Here is a 23,985-nt window from a genome sequence, read left to right as displayed (position 1 = left end):
AAAGGAAGAAAGGCAGCCACTCATCCCAGTCTCTTCCTGTGTCAGATACAAGCCTCCTCAGCATATTCTTCAGGGTTTGATTAAACCTTTCGACACAGCCGTCGGTTTGGGGGTGGTAGGGTGTTGTGCAGATCCCTGAAATACCCTGCTGATGATGTAATTGAGGCAAGAGGTGACATTGGTGCTTTGATGGGTTAAAATTTCTTCAGGGAAACCCACACAGGAGAAGAGTTGTACCAGGGCAGTAATGATTTTAGGGGTGGTGATGGAACACAAAGGGAAGGTCTCAGGGAACCAGGTAGCATAGTCACAAATGACCAAAATATAATGGAAACCAGGGTTGCTTTTCTCTAGAAGGCCTACAATGTCCATAGCAATATGTTTGAATGGGGCGGTTCTGATGGGCAAAGCCTGTAGTGGGGCCCTGCCCATGTGTCGTATGTTTCAGGTCTTTTGGCACGCAGGGTAGAAAGTACAATATTGCTGGACGTCAGCATACATAATTTCCCATCATATAGCTATCTTTACAGCTGAAGGACCCCCTTCGTCGTGTATACAGAGGAGCCAGAGATGGATCTGCTTGCTGTGTTTGTGGGGACCCGCCGTTGATCTGTGATGAGGTGGGTGGTCAGGTGTACCTAATGCTTCCTCCAGGCAGTGTTTCTGACATTATTTACCTCAAACCCTTTCTTACCTCCCTCAAACAGGCTTCGATCCACTTGCTGGCAGTGGATCCCCCCCAGCTTTGGTTTGGGACTGTGTCAACACAGGGCAAAACAAGATTGCAGTGGACTCAATATTAATCAACAAATCTACTGGGACTGGTAAATCTCTACCAATTACCGTATCTTCTGGCAAGTCATGAACCACGCCCACCCACAGCAGTTATACATTGTTCGTCACCCCAAGAGTAACACCAGCAGTAGGATACCTTTGAACATCCCCATTCATCCTGAAGTTCTATCCTGAGGATAGTACATGCACAAATAGTTCAGTTTAAGTCCCAGCGAGCATTACTTCACAACCACACAAGCAAAATGCTGGAAGAACTCAACAGGCCAGGCAGCTCATATGGAAAAGAGTAAACAGTCGATGTTCCAGGCTGAGGCCCTTCATCAAGTTACGAGTTATGTGTGTTTCCAGCATTCGCAGATTTTCTCATGTTTGTTATATCAAAACCATTTCATTAACAATACCAACTATTTAATGAAATGGGATTATGCTCAGGACGAAGAGATCATTGATTGGCCTGAAACGCAAACACCTTTTCTCTCTCCTCAGATGTTGTGTGACCTGCAGAGCACTTCCACCATTTTCTGTTTCTGTTTCAGATTTCTGGCACGAGGAGTTTTGATTTTCAACTCGGATTCTGGTTTGACTACGACCCGCTGACTTGTAATACAACTACTGTGAATGAATCCCAACAGGGTATTATTTTATCCATTTTGTTTTCAGTGGGCAGTGTGAATTGGATTTTATTCAGCGGTGGGGAAAAACAAATGGCTTTATTCCCATGGATTTATATTGCTGATAAACTTGATTCGTTCATCTATTGAAGTGAAGCATTAGGTCTTTTCACCAATAGAGAGTTAAGGACTCATTTGGATATTTCATCATTTTAAAAGCTATAATTTTTATTATATAAATATTTATCATAACAAATATTTGAACTGCATAGATTCAAGTTTACATCCATTAGCCTCCACCAGGTCCAAGCTGGTGGATGGCTTTTGCAGGCTTGTTTATAACTTTAAAATCACCTTACATTTAATAGAACAGAATCTATTGAAGTTACCAAAATACAAACTGGTGTAATTTTTAAAAAGTCTCTGGAACTGTCAGGAAGCACAGAGCAGAAATTCAGCTGTACCTGACTTCATGGCTTGGTAAAATTGTCCCAATATTTAAAATAGTACACCATGAAATACTTCTGAAGTTGAAATCATCTGTTGCATTCCCACAGGAAGACCGTGGCTCGTGCGAGGGAATGGTGTCCTGTTGTTGCATCAATCAGTCTTCACAGTCTTCACTGCCTTCTTGACGATTAGAGAGAGCCAGTAAACCTGAGGAGCCATAAGCATGGCGTTGGCAAAGGTGCAGTGCCGAGGTATGTGGAAAGGTACCTTGTGGGTGGGGATGCCATACTGCCTTCCATAGGCCCAGTACATGAAGGGGAACACGAGGATACGGCAGATGAAGAAAGTCACCAAAGTGATGATGCCATTGACCTTGTATAGCAGTGTGTCCTGCATTTTCAGCTGTTTATGAAATTAAACATAGAATTAAAATAATTTATTACTGGCCCTATTGTAACATGCAACATTTATCTTCCATTTTCTGTACATGGTTAATGATACAAACCTGACTGAGTATTTTGGCAAAAGAGACAAACGGCGTGCTCAGCTCTGCCAGGAAAAGGCATCCCAGGAAGAAATCGCCCAGGTCTTTGGTATAAAACTGCAAATTTTAAAGTAAATCAAATGTTAAATAAAGTAAATAGATTTACCTGTACTTTGTCAAGCAAACAAGTGTTAGATCTTTTAAACGCAAGAAATTCTACAGAAGCTGGAAGTCCAAAGCAACACAAATAAAAACTCAGCAGGTCAGGCAGCATCCATGGAAATGAACAAACAGCTGATGTTTCAGCCCGAGACCCTTCTTCAGGACTGGGAAGGAAGGGGAAAGACGCCTGAATAAGACAGTGGGGTGGGGGGGGGGTGAGAAGAATAGCTGGTAGGTGATAGGTGAAACCAGATAGGAAGGAAAGTTATGGGGCTTGAGAAGAAAGTATCTGATGGGAGAGGGGAGTGGACTATAGGAGAAAGGGAAGGAGAGGGCACCCAGAAGGAGGTGATGGGCAGATGAGAAGAGGTAAGAGGTCAGAGGAAGCAATAGAAGATGAGGGCAGGGGGAGGGAAGTCTTTTTACTGGAAGGAGAAATCAATATTCATGCCATCAGGTTGGAGGCTACCTAGACGGAATATAAGGTGTTGCTCCTCCACCCTTGGAGGTTGCGGAGGCTCATGGTGTGGTAGGTGAGGGCAAGAGGAGCTCCATGACTGTTAAGGTGGTAAGAAGATGGGGTGAGCATGGATGTTTGGGAAATGGAGCAGATATAGCTGAGGGCAGCATCAATGGTGGAGGAAGGGATACCCCATTCTTTGAAGAAGGAAGACATCTCTGATGTCATGGAACGGAATGCTTCATTCTGGGTTCAGGTGTAGCAGAACTGAGTCCAATATGATCTTTCCATCTCAGCCAATATCGTTGAAACAGAAACAGCACCTCTTTTATTTTAGTCCAGGTACATTGCAGCCTGGAGGATGTCATAACGAGTTCCCCAACTTCAGATAACTTCCTCTTCCTCTCTGTTTCCATCAGGACTGGACATTGTGTTAGCCATTCTACTCCCCTTTCTCTTTCATTTGATCATTTCTCAGATCATTTCTGATCTGTTCCATGAGTCAGACTGCCCAACTTGACCCACACTTCACACCATTAACAACCTGCTTTCTCTCCTCCTCAGTCCTGAGTAAGGGTTCCTAGCCCAATACATTAACTTGCTTCTGCTGCTTAACTGGCTGAATTCTTCCAGCATCTCTGGTTTTTGTTTTAGATTCCAGATCTGCAGTTTTATTTCTCTCTCCACCCACCCCACCCACTGTGTCTTGCACTGGTTTCAAGACTGTCTTCCTACCGTGACTGACCCCGCCCACCCACATCCTTAGCCCCTACCAAAACAATTATCCAGCTTTTAGAGTTGTGTTAGGTTCCTTTTACCAGAGCCTTTAACCTTTTAAACCTATTTTGTTCTTACATCCAGTTATACTTTTGCTTGTTTTAAATGAATTCTGTGTGACTGTAATATTCAACAAAATAAGCTTTGTAAGAGAACTAAACTATTGATTATTAGTGTAGAACTTATGCACTCAACTAATCTTGCAAAACACTTTTCTGACGCTTTCTTTCAAAACATCACAGGTGGTAAAATATTCACGTGTTGGAGCCAACAGCGCACAATATCAGCTATCGTAGCGAAGCTTGAAACCAAGACAATCAGTGACAATGCAAACTGATAGTCTAAGTAAGTAACAAATTCTGAGATATTAATCAAGGATTTGCAACTTGTATTATTAAATCTGTATGCATTTTAAATGCTTTTAAAGAGCCTTCACTTTCTGAGATTGTGACATACAATGTGTTTGTATGGATTGGCTTCCTCTGTTGTTTTGAATGAGAGCTGTCAAACTGTTAAGCATAACCGAGAAATGTTGGAGGCAGAGCTGCAGACAGGCCCGTCGGGAGGAGAGCCTGCATGCAGGGACCATCGTGAGGGGAACCAGGGACGAAGCCTGCCAGGAGGCCAGCCGGTGATGAGGGCCCACTGGGAGAGGAGCCAGGACACGGGACTGTATGGATGGGAAACCGGTCGTGGGTCACAGTGGGAAGGGAGCCAGGAATGGAGTCCAGGGCCTTGTGTCCAGAGCCAGTTTATGAATAGAGATACAGGAAACTGCAGATACTGGAATCTGGATCATCAGACAAGTTGCTGGAGAACGCATCAGCAGCATCTATTGGAGAAAGGAATTGAAACCTGATGCAGGGTTTTGACCCAAAACATTGACAATTCATTTTCTCCCACAGATGCTGCTCGACCTGCTGAGTTCCATTTCCTGCAAGCTTCCTCCCATTCTATGGGTTTACAATCTTCCTGTTGACTGGGGAAAACCTGAGTCTCCACCTTGTAGTCATTTGCTATGAGGAGATGTGATTGATTCAGTACATTTCTGAAAGGGTCTGTGGCGAGGAGGGATTTTTTTCCTTTGGAAGAGTTTGTGCTCAGTGTCGGAAATAAACACAAGGGATTTCCCTCCAGTTTGGGTGAATCAAATGCATGTTCAGATGTTAAACAATTCATAGCAAATGCCATGCAAACAAATCTAATTTTCAAGCCAAGAGGTTAAAGTAAGCACCTGGTAATAACCTCAATTTTTTTGGTTTAAGTAAGGTCAGAGAATAATGATGGTTTTGGATCAAAGGGTCCTTTGTTATTTGCTGACTTGGCAGTATTCCCAGCTCCTGAGCATGAACACTGTGGGTTCAAACTCCAGACAGGGACTGAGGCATGCAGCCTAGACTATCAGTGCTGCCATTGGAAAGTTGGTGCGTAGGAGCCTTGTTCAACACAGCTCCACGAGCTTGTCGTGTTTGGTGGAAACATTAAAGGGGAGCTGAGGATATTTTTCTTTTCACTTAAAGGAAAGTGAGAATTTGGAAGTCACCATTTGAAAAGACACAAACCATCTTTGCAATGAACAGGGGTCTGGATTAACACTTGACGAACTTCAATGGATCGAGAGTTTGAGAATGGGGGAAGCCTACAGTTATGGGGATATAGTCATAGAGTAAAATGGCACAAAAACAGGCCTATCTGCCCAACAAAGTTGCCTACTTCAGCCAATCTGATTTTACTGAGATCGGCCCATATCCCTTTTACCCCATGGACTGCTACCATTAACCGTAGGGTCCACGGACTCCAGGTTGGGAACCCCTGCCGTGAACCTATTTAAGTTCCTCCCCGCACCTCAAGTGGTGCATCGGGCAGTGTTTGTCTGTTTTATGAGGCAGAGTTGGTAGCTTGATGCTCAATCCAGCACAAGTGAAACTTGTGCAAGGAGCTGGCTGGGTTCGAACCCATGACCTCTTGTTTCAAAGTCCAGGTGCAGAGGCCACTACACCACCAGCGCAGACATGAACCTATTCAAACAGCTTTTAAATGCTGTACCTGCCACTACCACTTCCTCTGACAGCTTGTTCCATATACCCATTAACTTCTAAGTAAAAACTTGCCCATCAGGTCATCCATTTTGGCCAAAGGAAACTCTATAGTCTCCTTTAACCCAGTAAATTTCTGTGATTCTAAGTGTGTTCCCAACAAACATTCTTCCTCCAGCCAGCATCAGTAAAAGCTAATGAGCCTCGTTGTTGCAGAATCTTGTGCAAACACACACATTTAACAAAGTAATAAGTATTCACTGTATGTGAAATGCAACGAGAAGTTTCAGAGAGGTATGCACGAATGTTTGTCTGCCTTTCTTCCAATGGCCAGGTTTGTTTAGGACACGGGCTGTGTAGATGTGATCAAACAGTGCCTGTTCCGTATTCCTCAATCTCAGTTAACCGCAGTTTGCCCTCAGTCGTCCCTTAGTTGGAGAATTAGCTAACATTCTCTGGATTGTTGCTCCTTGAAAACCTGAAGGAGTGAAGCTTACCTTCGATGTCTCCCATAGTTCAAAAGCCCTTTACTATCTGGCTGAGAGATGAAAAACGACCATTTAGATGAGAACCTGGAGGTAGCCAGAGTGAATAGTTCCTGGCAAAGTACCAAGGAATTTAATGGGAGCAAGGAATATTATCAGGCAAGATAATGTAACTTCCATATCTTGATGCCAACAAGAGCTGGGATGGGAGGTGCTTTAAGTTTACTCAGAGACTTTATTATTAAAAGTCTGTGTGTGTGTGTGTGGCATCCGTCAGTCTCGAGAGACATGGTAAGTTAATACTAACTGGGAAGCTGTTGTTAAAAGGAGGCTGGTTCCGGGTTTTACTCTGGTATGCACTGGATGTAGTTCCACCACCCACATCGCACGAGTTACCTGAAAGCCTCTGTATTGTAAATGTCGTTTGCCATCCCAGATAAAGATGGTTTTTTGGCTGTGAAATTGTCGAGTGGTCCTTTTTTAAAGTAGAAGTTACTACACTTTACTAGGAGAGGAACTGAAGGTAGAACAAACGATTATGCCATCAGGCAGGAGGTACCAAAGCCTGAAGTGCCCCACCCCCCAGGTTCAGGAACAGCTACCGTACTTTCCCACAACCATCAGATTCTTGAACCGACTTGTACAAATCCAACCCTACCTAGGCATTAGAACACCACTGACTACTTCTTGCACTTCCAAGGACTTGTCTCTGTGTCTTTTTTTTGCAGTTTCTTTTCTCTCTGTCTCCACTGTCTTGTATAATTTATATTCTATGTGTTGTCTGTTCTGGTATGCCTATGATGTGGCTGCAAGTAAGTTTTTTACTGTACTTGTACCTCACCGTATACAGTATGTGCACATGACAATAGTCCTGACTTGGACATTATAGCTCCCACTGTCAGCACTCCTGTTTAAATTTCTAATAAATCTTCCTGGGATTACATGCCACCACCACTCACCATATGCAAACAATGTCTCAACATTAAGAACTGCAAAACAGCCTACGCTCCAGTTACACAATGGACAATATCCTCTTGCATAATTCAGCATTGGCAGTTACTCTGTCTTACTCTGTCTCAAGCCTTCTGGACCTGAGTTTTGCATTGCTCTTAACAAAAAACATATTTCCTCTTCATACACGTTAGACCTTTATAATACCTTCATAGATTGTTTCAACTACAAGACATTGTTGACTTATCTAATTTTCTCTCCACACCCAACACATTGCCAAGCTCCAGCTGACCAGACACCATTGGAACCTCAGCCAAGTGAGATATGTGTTTATCCACTCTACCCAGGATGAAATATAATTTAATAGTACATGAATGCACATTTTCCTCCAAGAGAACCAGAAACTTGTTGTGGTTTAGAGGCTTGCATGCCTCAATGACTCAGCGAGCTATGTTGGCTGGAGTCAGGGGTTAGTGCTTTGGCTCTTGGTAGGGTCACCCATGTCAAACTGGTCAAAGGGTAGAGGTCAGACTGAGAGTGGTCCACCGGTCCTCCAGGTTTGGGGGGGGGGTTCAGCTCAAGACCGACAACCCTGACTGGTAAAAACAAAACTGTTACAGAAACAGCAATGCGGAATCCTTCTACATCTGCGTCCGATGGTGTTCCTGAGTCTCCACCTGGGACTTGCATGATTGACAGTAGCGAAAGCCGAGCTACCGACACGATGAAGGAAGCCCTGAACGCCGCCAGAGATGGAGGACCTTCATTGCTGCCATGAATACCTGTGGCATTACGGGCAGCAGAGAGAGGGAGTGCACATATTAAAGTAGCCATTGTGCATGATTCAGATTGGAAAGCAAGTTATATGCCAGAAGTTCCTTCACATCTCCGTTCTCCATTAAGCATCAGCATGAGGTAGTCTGAATTGAAATGGGTACCTGTCTGCTGACTTCCCATGTGAAACATGTACTAGCTTTAAATGCGTGGTAGCTTAGCAGAATGTTGCTAAGGTGTAAACAGAATAATGAACTTACAAAAATCCTCAACTGCATCTCACACATTATCCATGTCTCCTGAGACCTTTGTAAATGCTTTCGACATACATCACTTGGTCAAGTTGGCAGTGATTGGCCAATATATACCTAACAGTGAAATACACCAAATAAGATATTTCTTCACACGATGAACAGATGTTAAAACCTTACCATAACAATAGGGAAGCAGACAAGCAACAGGACAAGATGGTGCAGTATGATCAAGGGATTTTTCTTCAGGAAGCCTGCCACAATGCTGAAGGATGAACTTTGCTTTTCCTTGTGCTTGTACCAGTGACAAAGATACATGGCATAAATATCATAGACCATGTATGGTGCTCCAAATAATACATAGGTTTTAGAAATCCAGTGGCTGGGGACAAAGAACAAATACACAATTAATCTTTAGTATCAGAACAACTTCGCAGTCAGCTATACAAAATGGGTTAAATGCTGTATGATTGTAGAGTTCTAGTCTTTTTAAGGTGTTCAAAATGCAATTTCTCAATCTCGGTTTAGTGTATGCCATGATTTCACCAATGCAAATATTCCGGCACCTCCCTTTCAAGCTCAGGGAATGTTAATTATTACAGGTAAATCCATTTTAATAAATTTCCTTAGCCATTGTTCAATGCAATAATACCTCAGTCTTGTGGTTGGAGGATCACACGACAAATGAGTTTGTAACAGACAGCTCAGATCTTTCTAGCTCGGGGCAAGAAACTCTCAAATAAATTGCTGTTCACACAATCTGTTGATTTAGTAATCAAATGCTCAGCCTGAGACTAGGAGTAATTAAACTGCATTTATTGGAAGATTTGTATTTCACTCCCAATGCTGCAATAGTCATCTAAAACCGATAGTGTGGCCTTAGGCTCTTGTGTTCTTCAAGGCTAGGTATGTACGTAGAACTAGGCTGGCTCTATTGTGAAGCCATCAACTGTGAAATACCTTCTCTGCATTCTTCATTGGCTTCAGTGGGTTTTGCAAAGCTTGCGGTCATGAAAGGTGCAATAATAAATCTTTCTAAGCTCACTCTTGACCAATAATAGTCACCCTGAGGGCTAGTATTATTAATATAATGTATAATTAGTATCTAGGAAGGAAGAAGTTTAAACTCTTGAAAAAAGTTAATAGGACTTCAATTTTACTGCTCAATGTCCTCTGATTTAATAGAAATAGGTTTTGAAGACATGTTTATACTAGTAGATTCAGGAAAACTAGACACTCAAAATAAACTAATGGCTCAAAATAATTTAAGGTATAGAGATGAGATATCTGTAGTCATAGAGTTATGCAGCAAAGAAACAGGCCCTTTGATGAAACTTTTCTTTGCCAGCCAAAGTGCCTGCCTTTGACCCACAGCATTCTGAGCTTTACCTAATTATTCCAGAGTTATTACCCAGAGAATGGTGAGAAGGCAGAATTTATTGAGGCAAAAAGTAGAGATCCATTAATGGGGAAGATAGACAAGAATTTGTAGGAGTGGAGAATTACACCAGTGGTCAGTGAGGATGGATTTGTGGAGGTTAGAAAATGGAGCACAAATTAGTTCAGCTGAGTGGACTGTTTCAGACCTGTACCTTCCGATAATAATCCATCTTTATTTTGGAATCTTTTATCCAAAGTTACGTAACAACTGCACATCGTGCAGCCCCAGCCTTCTTACCTATCTTTCATCACATGGTTGCAGGAGGATGTGATTACGTAGCCAGAGAATGTTGCCATCACAGCTTGGACCGAGGAGACGACTCTGATGACCAGCAAAAAGAAATGGAGAGTGTCACTGTGGATTCCTTCAAGCACTTTTTGCAATCATGGACATGCAGATTATTTACTTGCTTGGTAGTGGTTGCTGACGAATCATCTCCCTCGTACAGCATCCACACTAAGACAGTATCTGTTTTTCAACTTGTATTTTTATTTCACTCTTTGTCTGATGTTTCTGGGCTCAAAATCAGATTTGTCATTTATCTATGGAATTGGTGATGGGTAACAATGAACTTATAACACCTGGGCAAATTTCTCACAGGTTCAAAGTTCCGAATAAGTTTTTTTTAAAAATCAAAGTACATATACGTCACCATATACCTCCCCAAGATACATTTTCTTATGGGTATTCACAATAGAATGAATGAAAAACTACACATAAACAAAAACTGATGAACAACCAATATACAAAAGAAGACAAACTGTGCAAATACAAACAAAACCCCCAGGAAATTATAATAAATAAATAATACAGAGAATTTGAGCTGTAGAGTCCTTGAAAGTGAGTCTGCAGGTTGTGGATTAGTTCAGTGTCGAGGTGAGTGAAGTAATCCCCACTGGTTCAGGAGCCTGATGGTTGTAGGGTAATAACTGTTCCTAAACCTGATAGTGTGGGATCTAAGGCTCGTGTATTTCCTTCCTGATGGTAGCAGTGAGAAGAAAGCATGGCTTGAATGGGAGAGGTCCTTGACAATGGATGCAGCTTTCCTGCAACAGCACTCTTTGGTGGTTAGCATCACCAAAGGCTGAGGGAGACTCTGTGGCTCATGAAATTAAGGAACTCCTGATGACTTGCAAAGTTCTCTAATTCTGGCACCCTGTTCTTCCCTAAATTTAAGCAGTCCGCCACTGGCCGGAATGCTCGTGGCTGCCAAACCCCCTGTTCTGCAGATTCTTTGCCAAGTACCTCCGTCTCTTTGTCCCTTCCATAATGTGCTGCCAAAAAACTGTCTCTGAGGCCAAAATTTTGGTCTTCTGCCCTAATATTTGCTAAACTGGCTCCGTAATTTGTTGTTGCTGCTGCTGCAAAGTACTGTGTTAGAGGTGCTAATTAAATGCAAGCTGCTCTTGGAAGAGGTGACTCCTTGGAACTGAGCAGAGGACCATCCGTATATAGCAGGGGTTCCCATCTTGGGGTCCATGGTCCCCTTGGTTAACAGTAGGAGTCCATGATGTAAAAAAAAATCGGGAATATAGCTACAGCAACACACACAAAATGCTGGAGGAATTCAGTAGATCAGGCAGCATCTATGGAGGGAAATAAATGGTTGCTTTTCGAGGCTGAGAATCTTCATCTGGACATCTCTATTAACGTACATTGAGATAGTGGTTGCCGAATGATAACGTGAAAGGTCTGCAGATCATTTACAGAAAATTAAAAACAGCGGGCATGAATATAGGATTCTAAAGGATACCACTACTGAGCTGTGAAACTTCTATCCTACAGATCAGATGATGTTATGCACAAACGCGGCAACAAGGAACCAAGGGGGACGTACTTTCACATCTACATTCCACAAAACCTCATGGATGTCAGTGTTTGGACTGTGACCACAGTCTCACTTCCATATTCAACCAGGGAAACAGTGGGCAGGAGGTAAGTGGTGATAATGGGGGAGTCATAGTGCTTAGCTCTGACTGGGACAGTTCCATTGTTGGTTCTTCCTGTGATGAACAGCAATAAGTAAGGTAAAAATTAGAGGATAAAACAGCAGCTAAAATATAAAAACTTTGTGCACTTTTTAGTTACTGGAATTGAGTCTCACAAGCCTCAATGTACCTGGAGATGCCAGTTAGTAACTTATTTATTTTCTTCCCTGATAGTTGACAGAAGATTACATTTTCACTTAAATTATATGCCAGTTGAGTTATATTGAGATCAATAGATAAATGGGGCTGACACTGTAGGGCAGTGGTCAGCACAATGCTTTCCCATACCAGCAACTCGGGTTTCATTCTTGCTGCTGCCTGTGAGGAGTTTATATGTTCTCTCCGCGACAGTGTGGGTGCTCTGGTTTCCTCCCACAGTCCAAAAACATACTGGTTATTAGGTTAATTGGTCATTGTGAGTTGTCCTGTGACTAGGCTGGGGCTAAAAGTGGGGATTGTGGCCAGTGCAGCTTGAAGGGCTGTATCTCAATAAATAATGGCTTGTCATAGCAGAGTTACCAGAAAGAGACTGCATAGAAACTGCTGGTAACACTCAGCATGCCACTTTGTCAAATGGTCTTTGACTGGCAAAATTTATTCTGTTTCTCTTTCCACAGATGCTGCCCATCTTAATGAGATTTTCCACCATTTTCTGTTTTTCTTTCAGACTTTCAGCATCTGGAGGTTTTTTTCATTTTCAGAAAATGAATGCAATAGGACTGTTGAATAATCCAATAAATTACTTCAGGTTTTAGAAATACCTATTACCATAGCAGTACAGGAGTTCTAGGAATACAGGAACTGATTTTCTCTTGTAAGTGACAGACAGAAACAATGTTCCCTGTAAGTTGTACGCATGTGAACATACACACATCTTTTGCACACAAACAAACTTAAACCGGGCACAAAAGTTTACCAATACCTCGTTGGCATGTTAAGTATATTTTACGATCATACGCAATCAAATTTCCTTTTCTGGTTTGTGATGCGGATAGTGTTGACAACATGGAGGTTGCGATGATTTATCTGCGGATTTTAGAACTGGCTTGTTTATAACTTTTTTTTGAAGAAATTATTGGATCAATAATTAAGTGCGCACATGTTGCTGTCACTGGGCAAATTGCACAGCACAGGATTTTTGTGCACATTGGTCATTACAAATTAGAGGGAGCATTGGACAGAAACCAACAAAAATCAAGAAAGATTTGGGGAGGTGGAAAGAAGAACAGCAATAATCCAGTTTAACAACTTCAAATAATTCCCATTTTCACCTTCTCCGGCACTTCTGCTTGTTCTATTAGCACCCACTCTTTGCAATGGAGCCATTTTTATTTTCGTCAAATACATCTTTACTTTTCACCTCACAAACTTGCCCTTTTCTCCTTCTGTCCCTGATTTGCTGCATCTTAAAGCTGTGTGCTTTTATTCTGAAACAGGATTAGCAATGTTAACTGAAGTAAAAAAAACAATGAATCTGGAAATACTCAACAGATCAGGCAGCATCTGTGGAAAGAGAAACCGAGTTAACAGTTCAGAGAAAAAACTCTTTGTCAGAACTAGAGGAACGTTAGCTCGTTGTCTTTCTCCAGAGTCGCTGCCTTACCTGATCAATGTTTCTAGTACTCTCGCAGCAAAATGGTTGGGTGATGCTGGCCAACATAAGCCAGAGAATAAGATATTATGTTAATTGATGTATTACATTAAATGTGTGGCATCAGAAAGGGGCCATTTGGTGGAACCAGTCCATGCTGTCCTTCATTCCCTAGTGGAAGCTCTGCTCCCTCTTTCCCTGCCTAAATCTATCAAAATACTCCTCTACTCCATTCCTGCTCCTTGGCTTGTCCAGACTCTCCTTAAATGTGCTTAACTATTTCCCACAACCACTCGCTCTTGGAATGAGTTCCACATTCCCACCACTCTTCAGACAAAGGAATTTGTTCTGAATTGTCTATTTGACCTCATGGCGATGATCTTATACTGGTGGCATCCAGTTACAGTTTCCCCACAAATGCAAACGTCCGTTCTACATTTTAAAGACATTTATTGGGTCACACCTTAAGTTCCTTTTCCTAAGAGAAAATAGACCTAAATTCTTCATCCTTTCCTCACTTGTATATCCCCACTTTCCTGTATCCTATTCATTGATATAAGAAACAGGCACAGGAGTAGATCATCTGGTCCATCGAACCTCCTTTGGCATTCAATAAGACTATGGCTGATCTGTATTTTCTCCCAGAATATTAGACCTTAATTAATTTTGACTGCTTAACAAGTTTAGATGCTTACCCTTTACAGCTATAAAAATATCTAAATACATCCTCATACAATACCGTGCAAAAGTCTTAGATGCATATACAGTATATAGGTAGGGTACAATACTGTACTGTGCAAAAGGCTTACATACTGTATTGTAGCTAGGGTACAATATAGTACTGGCCAAAATTCTTAGGCACATATATATAGCTAGGGTGCCCAAGACTTCTGCAGAGTACTGTATTTGTTGATGTAGAATGGAGCAAAGGATGTTGGGAATAGCCAGGGTGAAGTGCCATGGGAGGAGCGTGGGACAGGTGGCACAGGAGGGGTGCCAGGGGGTGGGGGATGGCATTGTGCAGATACACCCACCTCTGAGACACCAGGCAAGTTCATTTGACTCTAAACAACTGGCTTATTGCTCATTACAGAATGTCTCTCTGGTGCTTCCTGCATCCCTCCCTCTCCCTTCCCCTTTTCCCAACCATGATTCCCCTCACCCTGTCCCCTTCCCACTCTCAGTCCACAACAGAGACCCAAATCAGAATCAGTTTTATCATCACTCACAATCGTCATGAAATCTGTATTTATTTGTGGCAGCAGTACAGTGCAATACATAAAATTACTACAGTACTGTGCAAAAGTCTTAGGCAAACTTCTGCACAGTGTTGTACCTTCCTGCAGAATGTGAAAATTCCACATCTCCTTTTTTCAGAATAAGGAAGTTAAGAAGTTATTTTATTTGTACTTTAAAGTCAGTGCATCCTGTCGGATTGTTTGCAGCAAATATGGTCTCCCTTGAATTCCCCTCCCACATCACCCTCCATTTTTCTTTCATCCATTTGCCTATTTAAGAGTCACTTAAATCTCCCCAATGTATCTGCTTCACCACCACCCCAGCAGCACATTTGTGTAAAAAAAAATTGACCTCCGACACACCTCCCCTATACTTTCCTCCAATCACCGTAAAATTATGCCCTCTCATATTAACCACTTCCACTCTAGGAAAAAGTAATTGGCTGTGCGCTTGATCTATCTTAAACACCTCTATCAAGTCACCCCTCATCCTCCTTTCCCAAGAGAAAAGCCCTGGCTCGCTCAACATATCCTCATATTACATATGTTGCTCTATCATGCTTAGACAAACAACAGATAACTTCTTGCCTCTCAAGGGCTTACAATCTGGATCATCTGTATTATTTATAAGATTTCACGCTTTTGATAAGATAACATAGGAGTGTAAAAATAGACTGTTGTCCCTGCAGGCTTGTCCGTCATACAGTCAGGCCGACCTTCGACCTCAAACATCACTTTCCATCACTATCCTCATTTCCCTCGATTCCCCTCACATCCAGAAATCTTGGATCTCTGATTTACATAAACAAAAGCTGAGCTTCCACACACATCTGAACGGTCCATGAATCCATGAACACTGTCTCATTAATCCTTTTGTTTGCACTATTTATTTTGTAATTTATGATGATTTTATACCTTTGCACTGTACTGCTGCCGCAAACATCAAATTTTACATTTTGTAAGTCGGTAATAATAAATCAGAATCTGAAATGAATGAAGAGATTTTGGGAGTGCACCAGGAGCAGGTGTGATTGATCCACAAACATCCAGAGTAGACCCAATGGGTCAACCAGTCATCTTTCTGATTCATAACTGTTAGCTAACTCTATAAGCACATGCTACTAAAGAGACTGCAACATTTCAACTTAACCGCTCAAGTCTTGATTCTTAACCTATGGTAGATGAGAACATATTAAAAATACATCTTTCATTGTACCCCGACAGAAACCCACACAGCCTGTCGATGAACCCTATGGCACAAATGCTGAAATTATTTTTTGCCTTTGCACTGTACTGCTGCTGCAAAGCAACATGAACATCGACTTCTCTAACTTCTGGTAATTTCTCCCCTTCTCCCTTCCTCCATTCCCCACTCTGCCACTCTCTTACCTCTTCTCTTCACACCTGCTTATCACTCTCATTTCCTATCAGATTCCTTCTTCTTCAGCCATTTCCCTTTTCCTTCAATCACCTCCCAGCTTCTTAATTCACCCCCCTTCCCCACCCACTTGGTTTCACCTATTATCTTCTAGATTGAGCTCATCCCCTCTGCCCACCTTCTTACTCTGACATTTCCACCCCCCCCCCCCCCCCACCGTCCTTTCCAGTCCTGTTGCAGGGTCTTGGCCCGAAAAGTTGACTGTTTATTCAGTTCCACAGATGCAGCCTGACCTGCCGAGTTCCTCCAGCATTTTGTATGTTTTACTCTGGATTTCCAGCACTTTGCAGAACCTTTAGTGTTAAATTATTTCTCGCCATATAAGCCAGTGATACTAAACCTGATGCTGGCTCTGACCTTTGTGTTAGATAGTTCTAAAGGTTGAAAAGGCAACGAAAGAACACACCTTACTCCTAAACAATCTACCTCTTATTCTCCAGTTGTGTTCCCTGATCCAACATTCTTCAGGCAGTGGAAACATCCTCCCTGCATCCAGCCTGTCACAATTTTTATTAACTTTTTTATTAACCTATGATGAGATAGTTTCTTCTAAATGCTGAAGGATACAGTTTCAGTCTATCTGTTCTCTCCTCCAAAAGCTAACCTGTCATCCTTGCAAACTGTCTAGTCAACCTCTGCCACACACCCACTTTGGTGATGTACTTCGTTTCTCTGATAAGGAGAAAAAAAATTATACACAATATTTGAGATTCAGTCTCTCCAAAGCCTCATACAATTCTTACTGCACCCTTGATAACAGTAATATATGGGGCAACACTGTAGTGTAGTGGTTAGCACAATGCTTTACAGTACCAGCGACACAGGTTCATTTCCTGCTATCTGTAAGGAGTTTGCATGTTCTCCCCGTAACCACATGGGTTTCCTCCAGGTGCTCCGGTTTCCTCCCACAGTCCAAAGACATACCAGTTAGGTTATTTGGTCATTGTAAATTGTCCCGTGATTAGGCTAGGATTAAATTGGAGTGTTGTTGGGCGGCACAGCTCAAAAGGATGGAAGGGCTTAATCCACTCTGTATCTCAATAAATAAAATAAATAATAAATAAATATCTGGCAGGATTTATATGTCTTCATCCAAAGTAATCGTTTAATCCCTAATGCCCAGTCCTGATAAAGGGTCGCGGCCTGAAATGTCGACTGTTTACTCTTTTCCATAGATGCTACCTGGCCTGCTGAGCTCCTCCAGCATTTTGTGTGTGTTAATTGTTTAATTCCTTTGTCCTTATTTCCCATAATACATTCTAATGCTTCTTTGGATATGAGGCTTATATTTGCCTTCACTAGTATTTCATATTTACAAATCTATGAAAATTTTTATAGGCTGTTTCTATGTTTCTTGCCAGTCTACTCTCAGGTTCTATCTGTCTTTTCAATTTCTTGGTCTTCTATTGCTGTATTCTAAAACATCAAGTCTTTTTGCTGTTTCTGGCACAGCACAAAAGGCTCTGGAGGAACTCAGCTGGTCAGGCAGCATCTATGAAGGGAAATGGAGTCAGTTTTGGGTCAACACCCTTCATCAAGACTGGCTATTTCTTGCATCTGTTCACATCTGTTATTTTTGGCAACATTTTAAGACTCGTCTTTTGATTAACTATTACTGATAATTTATTTTGTCAGCCATGGACAAATCACATAGTTTTTGGATTTCTCTATCATAAAGGAATTTATAAAGTACAGTTTATGCAGAATCGAGCAGTTTGGGCAGCACAATAGCACAGCAGTTAATGCATCGTTGTACACTACCAGTGATTGCTGATTGGGTTCAATTTCTGCCACTGTGCTAACGAAGTTTGTATTTTCTCCCAGTTACCACTTGGGTTTCCTCCAGGTGCTCTGGTTTCCTCCCATGTTCCAAAAATGTACAGGTTAGGGTCAGTAAGTTGTGGGAATGCTACGTTGGTGCCCTAAGCATAGTGACACTTGCTGATTTGATGTGATGCAAACGAGTTGATGTTTATTGTACACGTGACAAATAAAACTAACCTATAATCTTTAATAATTTATTCAAGTGCTAACTATTGCCTGTCTACCATCATACCTTGCAAAGTTAATCACAGTAAACTCTCCTTTCACCTTTTAGTAGCCTGGTTAGTTAATAACAGTTGGTTAATATTGCTAAGCAGCTGGTTAATGTATAACAGTGAAATTAGTAACTGGAACAAGTATGATGAAAATCCAAAATTGCATTTCTTTTTATTTAGAGATACAGCATGGTAACAGGCCCCTACGGCCCAATAAGCTCACACCACCCAATTACACCCATGTGACAATTAACCAACTATCCCGTACATTTTTGGATTGTGGGAGGAAACCAGAGCACTTGGAGGAGACCCAAGCAGCTACAGGGAGAACATACAAACTCCTTGCAGACAGCAATAGAATTGCACCCCGACGTTTTGATCTCTGGTGATGAAAAGTGTTACGCTAACCACTATGCTACCACGCCGCCCCCATCAGCAATGTGGACAAAGCCTTTTTTCCTTAAAGGCTTGTGAAAAGTACAATTTCATGGGATTCCTTGGCCTATGACTGTTCAAAACGGGGATTGAACATCCAGAAAAGCACTGAGCTCTTTGAGTTTCTTCACTGGGACCAAGTGGAGGCCAAGCAGACGAACAGCAGAAGAAACAGAAAACCCACCCTCCTGTTCCCAACCAGGTGCCCCCGCCACACCCACAAAAGGTCTACAACACCCGCATAAGACTCCTCCACCAATTGCACAAAACTAGAGTGGAAGCATTTCATCCCTGACGTAAACAAATGCCAGAGAAAATGATATTGATATCATGTGAAATGAAACACTCACTGGCCACTTTATTAGGTACACCTGTACGTCTCGTTAATGCAAGTATCTAATCAAACAATCACGTGGCTGCGACTCAATACATACAAGCATGCAGAGTGCCACTTGTTGTTCAGACCAAACATCAGAATGGGGAAGAAATGTGATGTAAGTGACATTGACCGTGGTGCCAGATGGGGTGGTTTGAGTATCTCAGAGTCTGCTGATTTCACACAGAATGGTCTCTGGAGTTTACAGAGAATGGTGTGAGAAACAAAAAAATATCCAGCGAGTGGCAGTTCTGTGGGTGAAAATGCCTTGTTAGTGAGAGAGGTCAAAGGAAAATTGCCAGACAAACTCAAGCTGACAGGAGGGCGACAGTAACTCAAATAACCACACACTACAACAGTGGATTGCAGGAGGGCATCTCTGAATGCACATTATGTTGAACCTTGAAATGGATGGGCTACAGCAGCAGAAGCATAATTTAAAGGAATTAGTAAAGTTTAGGTTCAGGAGGTTCCTAATAAAGTGGCCACTGAGTGTACCTTAACAAAATTTTATTTCTTACAACGGAGTTCCAATCATTGTGTGTGACTCTGTTTGTAGAGCTAAATCCCTCAGGACAGTGTATTCTGTTTAAAGAGACAGATTGCCTACAATGTTTCGCATCCCACGATGGCGGTCTTTTTCAGGTGCGTGCAGAGTGGAGCAAAATTTATTTAGATTTCAGAAGTAATCTGCTCATAAGCTCAATTGTCAATCATTTTTAAAGTGTTAGTGGAGTATGCATGATCTGCCATTGTCTGTGACGTCAGACAGTCTCAACACAAGGGCACGCTCATCTGTCAGGCCTGGGCGACTGAGCAGATGTGTTGCTAGGCACTCTCACTCAGCCTGAGACCTTGATCTCCCGGGACAATGACTGAGTGACTCATTCACTGCCGCCTGTGTCAGATCAGCTGATTGAGGGAGGCCGCACAAATGCCTCCCAAGCTCAGAGCAAGACCTCCTGGCTATGGACGTCGTTGGCAGATCATCAGTCAGTTGGCACGAGGCACAGTGCCAACCTTCTGGCACTTCGTAACTGAGACTGTCAACAAGTAGACAGACGAGCAGCAAACACTGAATCACTCTTCAACGTTTTGAAAGGCATCAAAATCTTGCGATTATTATGGCACAGCAGGAGGCCACTTGGCCCTTTGAGTCAGTGCTGGATCCTAGTAAAGCAATGAAGTCATTCTCATTCCCCAGGTTACTCAGTTTACTGGGTGTTTATCCAATTCCCTTTGAAGTCGCTGGTTATGTTTTCATCAGCCGTGCAGCCAGTGAAAGTCAGTTCATAACTGCTCCTTGCACGTGAAGTTCCTTTTTTTAAAATCGCCTTTCCATTAATCACTCCCTTGGTTCAACTAGAATTGCAGGGTAATTGCCCCACTGTGACCTCAACGGTGGATCAAACCGCAGACTTTCTTAGACTCTAAGTCTTTCCTATTCCATGTCCAGAGTCACTGAGCAGCCTTAGCAATGTAATGTTGGAAAAGGAACCTGCAATTATCCTAGGACGTTGCAAAGTATTCAGGACATCTTCAAAGCATCTATCATTAAGGACCCTCCTCACCCAGGACATGTCCTCTTCTCATTGCTACAATCAGGGAGGAGATACAGAAGCCTGAAGGCACACACCCAATGATTTAGGAACAGCTTCTTCCCCTCTGCCATCTGATTTCTGAATGGACATTGAACCCATGAAGACTACCTCACCACTTTTTCTTGTTTTTTTTTGCACTACTTATTTAACTTTTTAAATGTATATGTGTACTGTAATTTATAGCTTTTATTATTATTACAGTATTGCGATGTACTGCTGCCACATAATAAGAAATTTCACAATATAAGCCAATGATATTAAACCTGATTCTGATTTATGAGATAGATTTGTTTGTGATGTATTCAATTATCATATAATCGGAGCAACATTATGGGCCGGACACAGACAACTGGGTCTAGAAAGGAGGATGCTATGGTTGGTATGGACAAGATGGGTCAACATTAATGTTTTCATGCTGTATTAAGCTGCTCCTCTCCATCTACCTACCCAAATCCCTCTTAAATGTTGTAATTGCACTTGCCTCTGGGCAGCTCATTCCAGGTACTCACTATTCTCCGTGCAAAGAAGTTACCTTTCAGGTTTTTAAAATTCTCTCCCCTGCTATCTTGAATTGGATACCCCAGCCCGGAGGAAAAGTCTATGACCCTCCATCTTTTCCATACCCCTTGTGATTTTAGAAACTTCTAAGAGGTCCCTCCCTCATTGTCCTGTGTTCCAGGAAATAAAGATGCAGTGTGGCCAACCTCTCTCCCTGTAACCCAAGCCCTCTAGTCCAGGTAGCAACCTTGTAAATCTCTTCTCTACCCTCTCCAGCCTAGCAATCTTTCCTGTAAAAAAGTGACCAAAACCGTACACAATGCTCCAAGTTTCTTACTAATAACATAAAACTCCAAGCTAATGCCCCGACTCCTAAACTCAATGCCTTGACTGATGAAGGTCACCACCATTCTTTCGGCTTAGTCAGAAACACAGCTTATGCATCATCAGTCAGTACGACTGTCGCCAGACTTCTGGAACAGGCACTCCTTATTGATCATAAACTCAAGAGCTTCTGCAGGTGTTGGAAATCCACACCAAATACTGGAGGAACTCAGCAAGTCAGGCAGTATCAATGGAAATGAATAAAGAGTAATTTCTGATGGAGGTTCTCAGTGCAAAACGTCGACTGCTTATCATTTCCATTGATACTCCTTACTGATCTCTGTCAGGGCAACAAACTACCAGATGGACTGAGAAGATATCTTGGATGCTCTCAAAGTCTCCGGGTCAAAGTGTAAACCCCTAGCCCAAAACAAAAAAGGGAAGGAACAGCTGGACGTGCTGACAGCCCCGAGTCTCCTTGTTGGAAGCTAAAGCCCAGATGAAATACATCACCCCTGAACTAACCACATCCTACCTCTCTCTGTGGGTCCCTTGTTAGCTCACCAATTCTCAAAGAAACGGCGTAGAAGCAAGTCACCTAACTGCAAGACAACGCATAAAAAGACTAGGATAGGTAGAATGGGCTCGGAGCAGAGGAGGATGAGAGGTGATTTGATAGAGCTGAACAAGATAATAACCAATGAATAACCGGGAGACTTTTTTTCCAAGGACAGAAATGGCTAATACAAGAGGCATGACTTTCAGGTGATTGGAGGAAAGCATAGGGTGGGGGGGGGGGGGGGCAGGGATATCAGAGGTAAGATTTTTAAACAGAGAGTGATGGATGTGTGGAACCTAGAGGCAGATACATTAGGGGTCATGCGGATGATAGGAGAATGGAGGACTCTGTAGGAGGGAAAGTTTAGGTTGATTTTAGAGTAGGTTGAACATGGTGGGCCACAGGTCCTGTACTATGCTATAATGACCTATGGTCTCACCAGATGAAGGCTTCCTGGAAGAGAAAGTTCCGCAAAGAATAACAAGAAATTTCAAGGAAGTCTCATTTTTCAGTGTGAATCCCTTATTTTAAAACAGTGAGCCAAATCCCCAGACTTCCCGCCCAGGGAGACCCCCTCCCCCTCCTCCCTCCAGCTTCTACTCAACTGGAAGTCGGTAGGGAATTCCCCACCTGCGGGCTGCCCCCCCCCCCCCAACACATCCTTGAACTGTGTCGGTCGTTAACGCAGAAAGCCGTATTTCGCTGTACATGTGACAAATAGCGTTTAAACTCGTTTTTAGTCACGGTGAGTATCTGTGAAGATTGCACTTCCAGAGTAACTCCGTGTGGCCGAACCCTTTACGATTTACCTGGGATGACAAGACACTGGCCTTGCAAGCTGAGAAATTCAGTTTGGGTTCTGGGTTCACCTTTACAATTCCGTTCAGCAGCGGGCGGCTGTGCAAGCTGCGGGTTGGAGTGGAAGTTACCACTTACCTGGCGCTGAAGTGGACGACTTCCCCGTCAGTTAGTGCCGGCGCCGCTCGGTGCACCAGTCTCCGGGTGAGAACGAAGACTCCCGGGAAAAACACGCAGCCGAGGGCCACAAGATGCCACATCTCTGGTCTGGGAGGCGAATGCGAAGCCCGCCCAGGTGGTGGCTCTGCCGTGTGAGGGGCACAGACACATACACGCTCTTCCAGCTAGTAATATAGTCAATCAGGAAGCCCCGAGGCGGGCTGAAACCTGTCATGAGAGTAAGACCTGAGTGTCATCGCTGTAATATTGATGGTCACATGATATCTACTAATGACTCTCCACACATACACTTCTCAGACAGTTTGAATATAAATAATCTTTTTTTTTCAGTCAGGGTGGAGACCTCATATATAGACAGATTGCTGATGCTTAAAAAACAACACGATGCTGGACGAGCTCAGCTGATCGGGAAGCATCTGTGGAGACAAAAGAATGGCCAAAGATTTGGGTGGAGACTTAAATCCGAATACATCTGCTCCTAATGTTGGGGGGGGGGGGTCCACCTGAAATGATGAAAAATCTTTCAGAAAGTGAATTAAAATACTTGGGACGTAAACGACCAGTTTTACACCCCCCCCCCCCACTCTCCGGTGCGCACAATATTGAGCTACAAGAGGGTCAAGTGGACCACCTGTCCTCATATCCATCTTGTTTAATCGTTCAAAGCAAAGTTCACCCTCCGGGTCCCCATTCTTTCTCGCAGCACAAGATATACCTGAGGTAATCCAGAGTAACACACACAAAATGCTGGAGGAACTCAGCACGTCAGGCAGCGTCTATGGAGAGGAGCCAACAGTCTACGTTTTGGGCTGAACTCCTTCATCAGGACTAGAAAGGAAGTGGGCAGAAACCAGTATAAGAAAGTGGGGGGGGCAGGTGATTGATAAGAGCAGATGTGGGAAAGTGATTGGGTAGGGGAGGGGGTGAAATGAGGATCACAAAGGTGATATGTGGAAGAGTTAAAGGGGTGAAGAGGAAGAGAAATGATAGAAGGGGGCAGTGGACCATAGGTGAAAGGGAAGGAGGAGGGTGACGGGCAGGTGAGGAGAAGAGAAGGGGTAAGAGAGAAGCCAGAATGGGGAATAGAAAGACAGAGACATTCCTGAGTGAAGAGACATTCTTCCATAATGAACACAATGTTCCTTGTCATCTGTACAATACACATTGCAGCACAGTATCCTGTGAATTACTAAGGAATGTATATCTCACTCTGGGCAGATTTCTTAATAGCTGGCCTTCCGGT

General features: G+C 42.9%; 1 protein-coding gene across 1 annotated transcript; it reads right to left on the bottom strand.

The window, feature by feature from the left end:
- Positions 1-1,621: 1,621 nt before the first annotated feature.
- On the bottom strand, positions 1,622-23,695 carry LOC140731671 (TLC domain-containing protein 3A-like). Its single transcript, XM_073053321.1, has 6 exons — positions 23,458-23,695; positions 22,701-22,949; positions 9,915-9,998; positions 8,417-8,618; positions 2,362-2,457; positions 1,622-2,258 (listed from the first exon to the last, which is right to left on the bottom strand). Exons 2-6 carry the CDS (start codon positions 22,820-22,822, stop codon positions 2,007-2,009), a joined length of 756 nt encoding a protein of 251 aa, XP_072909422.1. The 5' UTR covers positions 22,823-22,949; positions 23,458-23,695; the 3' UTR covers positions 1,622-2,006.
- Positions 23,696-23,985: the final 290 nt, after the last annotated feature.

This window comes from Hemitrygon akajei, chromosome 8 (assembly GCF_048418815.1).
Source record: "Hemitrygon akajei chromosome 8, sHemAka1.3, whole genome shotgun sequence".
In the NCBI taxonomy this organism is placed as follows: Eukaryota; Metazoa; Chordata; class Chondrichthyes; order Myliobatiformes; family Dasyatidae; genus Hemitrygon; species Hemitrygon akajei.
The sequence above is the reverse complement of the archived record's forward strand: the minus strand, read 5'-3'. Positions and strand labels throughout refer to the sequence as shown.